Here is a 4,400-nt window from a genome sequence, read left to right on the forward strand (position 1 = left end):
AGATCTCAACTTAATGTAAACCTGCAATGAGAAAACCAGGGACTGGTAAATCATGAAGACAACTAACAAAAAGTTAGATTTTTGTACATGTACTGCATTAGATTAAACTGAGAAAGGTCATGGCAGTTGCCTGCTGCCCTACTGTTAGTTTAACTGCTTCTATTGTTCTCATTTGTAAGTCGCTTTGGATAAATGTAACTAGAAAGGATTTATATGTTTTCATGACTAGCAACTATGAGGTTTTTTTTGCCCCCAAAAAGGTTGTGTGTTTTGTTTGTTTTTCCATGACAATCATATTAAATTGCATCAGATATTATGCTTTAACCTGCCTAACGGCATTTTAACTTAATATAGTACATTTAAAAAGGTAAGTCTCGGTATCTTAACTGTAAAAGGATGTGCCTACAGTACATAAACTATCCATGAAACATAATAGTTTATATACATGCATATCGCCACTTAGTGAACGTATTTTATTTTTGTAGCAAAGCAATAAGATGCAATTGTTGTGGTGAAGGTCTGAATTTTTTGAAAACGTATAGTCTATAGCGTTATTGGTTGCGTATATGGACCTATATTCTATAGGTCCATAAGCAAGAATCTTCTTGATGTCCAACCGCCTGTTAAACTCTAAAAGAAGAAGAAGAAGAAGAAGAATCTTCTTGATGTATATCTGATGTACCCGCCCATTCTCTCTCTCTCTCTCTCTCTCTCTCTCTCTCTCTCTCTCTCTCTCTCTCTCTCTCTCTCTCTCTCTCTCTCTCTCTCGCTGATGCTCTGCTCCATCCACCTGTGCCTAGGTAACGTGATCACGCAATTAATAGCGGGAGCGCGCTCTCTGTTTTGGTGGTCCGCGCACCCGCTGCGCACAGTATACAGTCGTTTACCTCGTGAACCTCAGGAAATATCAGTAGCTGTTTATCTCATGGACCACTGGATTTATAATTTCTAGTTGCTGTTTTTAATTTTTTACATTTTTGAACTGTCCCGTTATATAAAAGTAACAGGTAAGCGCAGACTATCTCGCCTAGTGCTGTTGTGGATTGTTTACTGACATATTTCATCTGCAGTATTTCATAACTCCGCTGGTAAACTTGTTTGTAAGACGTTTTGTCCTGTCACAGAAACTGTCAACTCCCGTAAGTGTTCCAAAAAAACACAACAAGTTAGCTTATATTTACAACTTTGATCTTTTTAATAACACTATATGAAAGCAGATGGATAAATGAATCAGTGCTCGCGTGCGCTGGTAAGTGTAACGGCATGTCGTGAACGAGGGAAGCACGCCCCCTTACAGCAAGTGCGCGGTCCCGTGACTTACCCGTTAAACCTGGCTGAGTTAAAACTGTTACTCTCGCGCATAGCTCCGACCTTGCCCACTACGAGGACACGTCAAATCACAGTTGTACTCTCTATTTTCGCAGGGTCACATCAACGGAGTCCAGCGTCTGCGTGGCATATAACAGAAGCACTTCTGGAACGCTTGAGTCATTTTTATGGAGGCTTGTGGGACGCAACGAAACATCTATTAAAGTATTCGCACTGAGGATATCACTCCAGATCCCCTTTAGTTCGGGACATAGTCTTAATTGTTTGGATTTCAGCCTGTTTGAAATGTGGCGTTATGTCCTCGAGATAAATGTGCTATGTGTGTGATTTGGAGAGGATCTTGTGGAAGGTGTCCAGTGGGAAAGAGACTGGGTGGACTCATCTGCAACTGATCCCCGTTTTCTGAGCGCAATGGACTTGGAATGAAGACAAAACATGGATATAATCTGGGAAATATTTATTATCCTTCAAGTCAATCTCATTGTTTGCACTTCAGGTAAGATTGTACATTATGATTTTTTTTTTTTTTTTTTTTTTACAAGAAGTGCTTTGATATTCGTGTTATAGCTTGAGTTGTGTTAAAACCATAAAACATGTATTACAAAATTCATTTACTGAACCTAGTTTGTCCCCTATTATTCAAATAATATAATATTATTACGTAAAATCCTTCGGAAGGCGCGGAATTCCATCAAAATCCAGTTTTTGATTATATAAAAATCACTTATTTTTTATGTTGCCTACAACGTTTATAGCCACGCCATTTATATTAATTAGGCTACTATTCCCATTCATTAAAATAATTTAAGTTAATAATATATTTTGCTTACTGTGGCTGTTATATTTTAATGATGGTCCATTTGCCATACCAACTCATTCGGGTGGACTATATGTGTTGTAAGGCTAGGCATACAGTAAGTGAAGCGTAAATTAAATTACATAAAAAATTAAATTACATTAAATTAGTCATAGGCTATGAGTTTTTCATCCACTGGTTATGTAAATGTGAAATAGTGATTTTTGGAGGCGGTCATCACTGCAAAGACCATATGTAGGAGCAATGGAAACCCAAATTGCAGCTCGAACTGGTCTATTCGAACTGTTACCATTTTACCAGTTACTATCACTTAGTCAGTTTAAAGCGGAGCTCGTGTGAGGTCGATTATATGCTGTCCTCTCAGACATTATAGTGTTAAAAACCAGAACACCCACGGAAATAACTTATTCAGTGGGCAAAAGCCGTCCAAATAAAAGTCACGAATGTTATTAAATGACTAAACAAATAAAGTCCGTTCTGGTTCAACTTTAAAGCTCCTCGCGAGAGGGTTATGGAACACGTCCAGCAGTGTCGCCCACGCGAGAACTGGACATTGATGGCAACTCAGCGCGCAACACATCAGTCTTTCTCATCATGATGCGTAGGACAGGCAACGTAAACGTCCTTGACTAGTGTTTATGGCCCCTGAGAGCTTTCCTTTTTAGTAACCTCATGTAAATTTCAACGATGGTGAACATTTTACATTAGGCTACTTATATGGAAATTCAGACTGTTATTGCTTTGGAATATTAATTTTTACATTACGCATGAGCACAATGTGGTTAGTATGTGTGATTGGTTTGCTTTTAATGTGTTTTTATGTATGCGAAATACTAGCAGTGTTTATAATGTGACTCCAAGGATTCTTATAAATATCTCCTGTGTTTTGCTGAATATGTTCCAGCAAAGAATCATCTCTAAATATGATCATGATATCAGTTGCTATGAGCATTTTGGTTTTATGTTTAGTTGTGCCCTTAAATCTGGTGCCAGTTTTGTCTCCCTGTACCTCTTCCACTTTGTCAATGTGAATTGTTAGGCACAGCTCATTTGACTTCTATAACGTTATATCATTTGGAAATACAGGTCTTTAGCCATCAGGAATTGATTGGATTGTGAACATTACACACTGTATCAAAGCAGAGCCAAAATGAATGTAAGTTTGCTATTTGGCATTGGGTTAACATTACCCAGTAGCCCACACAGCCCAAGTGACGTCAATGGAAAAGGTTGTTTCAGAGGAAGAGCAGGTTTTTAAAATTTTGATTATGATTATGATGATGGCCTTTCTTCCCTTTGGAATAACGTGCACTATAAATCATTCATAATAAGAGCAGGAACGTGCTTTTTAAAAAGAAGATAGGGTACATTATGAATTTACATTGCCTTTCAGATATTTCCTGGTGTAGCTATGGTGCATCATTATTATCATTTTCAAAGCATTTTCAATTTGTTCCACAGCCATCAATCCCCAAATAGCAAAGCCCTCTTATTTACTTTCAACACTGTTTTCCCTAGCAGTATTCTTGATGACGTGTCTGTTGTAAGCAGTTGCATTGTTTTATGACAGATGGAAAACACACCATTTTGCTACTTAAACCTTTATTTTATCTTTTTCGAAGGCCTCTCTGTCTTTTGTTATAACAAGGAAGCTCTCAGTGTTTTTTTTTTGTTTTTTTTTGTCGCAACATCATGCTCACAAAGATCAAAGATTCCATTTTGTCCCAACTACAGTCGTAATTGGACTGTAACGAGTCCCAACATCCCTAGCCCTTTGGTTTTCAGCCATTCTTACCGGAACATCATAGATTTTAGCTGACATTTGCAGAGCATGAGCATTTGTTTAGTTATGGCAGTTAACATTTGCTTTGATGCCGCTCTGGATCCAGCGGCACAGTGATCGCCTCATGAACACAGATTCTCAAAAAGTGCAGAGCATCTCCTTGTGTCAATGTGCAAAAATATTGCAATTTTAGAGGGACTGTTGATATAAAGTTGATATAAAATCAATTACAGTTCTGTTAATTATAATACTGTATGCGATTCTTATTGGGACTGATTTATTCTGTGCTCTTTCTAGTTCATTTAATGATCATACTCTTTAGGATATACAGTGAGGTACAGAGGGTTTTCAGTGTTGGATTTTTGAACCTCACTGGATATTTGGTATTGTGGTAAAACATTTAACTCTGTGTAATGACAATAGAGTGAAAAAGCTTTTTAAAATAATTGTTTAACAGTGAAAACTGTTGTG

The 4,400-nt window shown here is 37.6% G+C and overlaps 1 protein-coding gene across 2 annotated transcripts in view; it reads left to right on the forward strand.

Moving 5' to 3' along the window:
- Positions 1 to 880: 880 nt before the first annotated feature.
- Positions 881 to 4,400, forward strand: part of ca10a (carbonic anhydrase Xa) — a 194,363-nt gene continuing 190,843 nt past the window's right edge. Inside the window, exons 1-2 of one of the 2 annotated variants that reach the window (XM_082151070.1) lie at positions 881 to 1,007; positions 1,425 to 1,825. In XM_082151070.1, coding sequence (XP_082007196.1) covers positions 1,765 to 1,825 — 61 coding nt within the window. In that variant the 5' untranslated portion in view covers positions 881 to 1,007; positions 1,425 to 1,764. Of the gene's footprint in view, positions 1,008 to 1,322; positions 1,826 to 4,400 lie in introns of those variants that run through there. The other variant, XM_082151069.1, reaches the window with a different exon arrangement.

Source organism: Leuciscus leuciscus (assembly GCF_965113295.1).
Source record: "Leuciscus leuciscus genome assembly, chromosome: 21".
Taxonomy (NCBI): domain Eukaryota; kingdom Metazoa; phylum Chordata; class Actinopteri; order Cypriniformes; family Leuciscidae; genus Leuciscus; species Leuciscus leuciscus.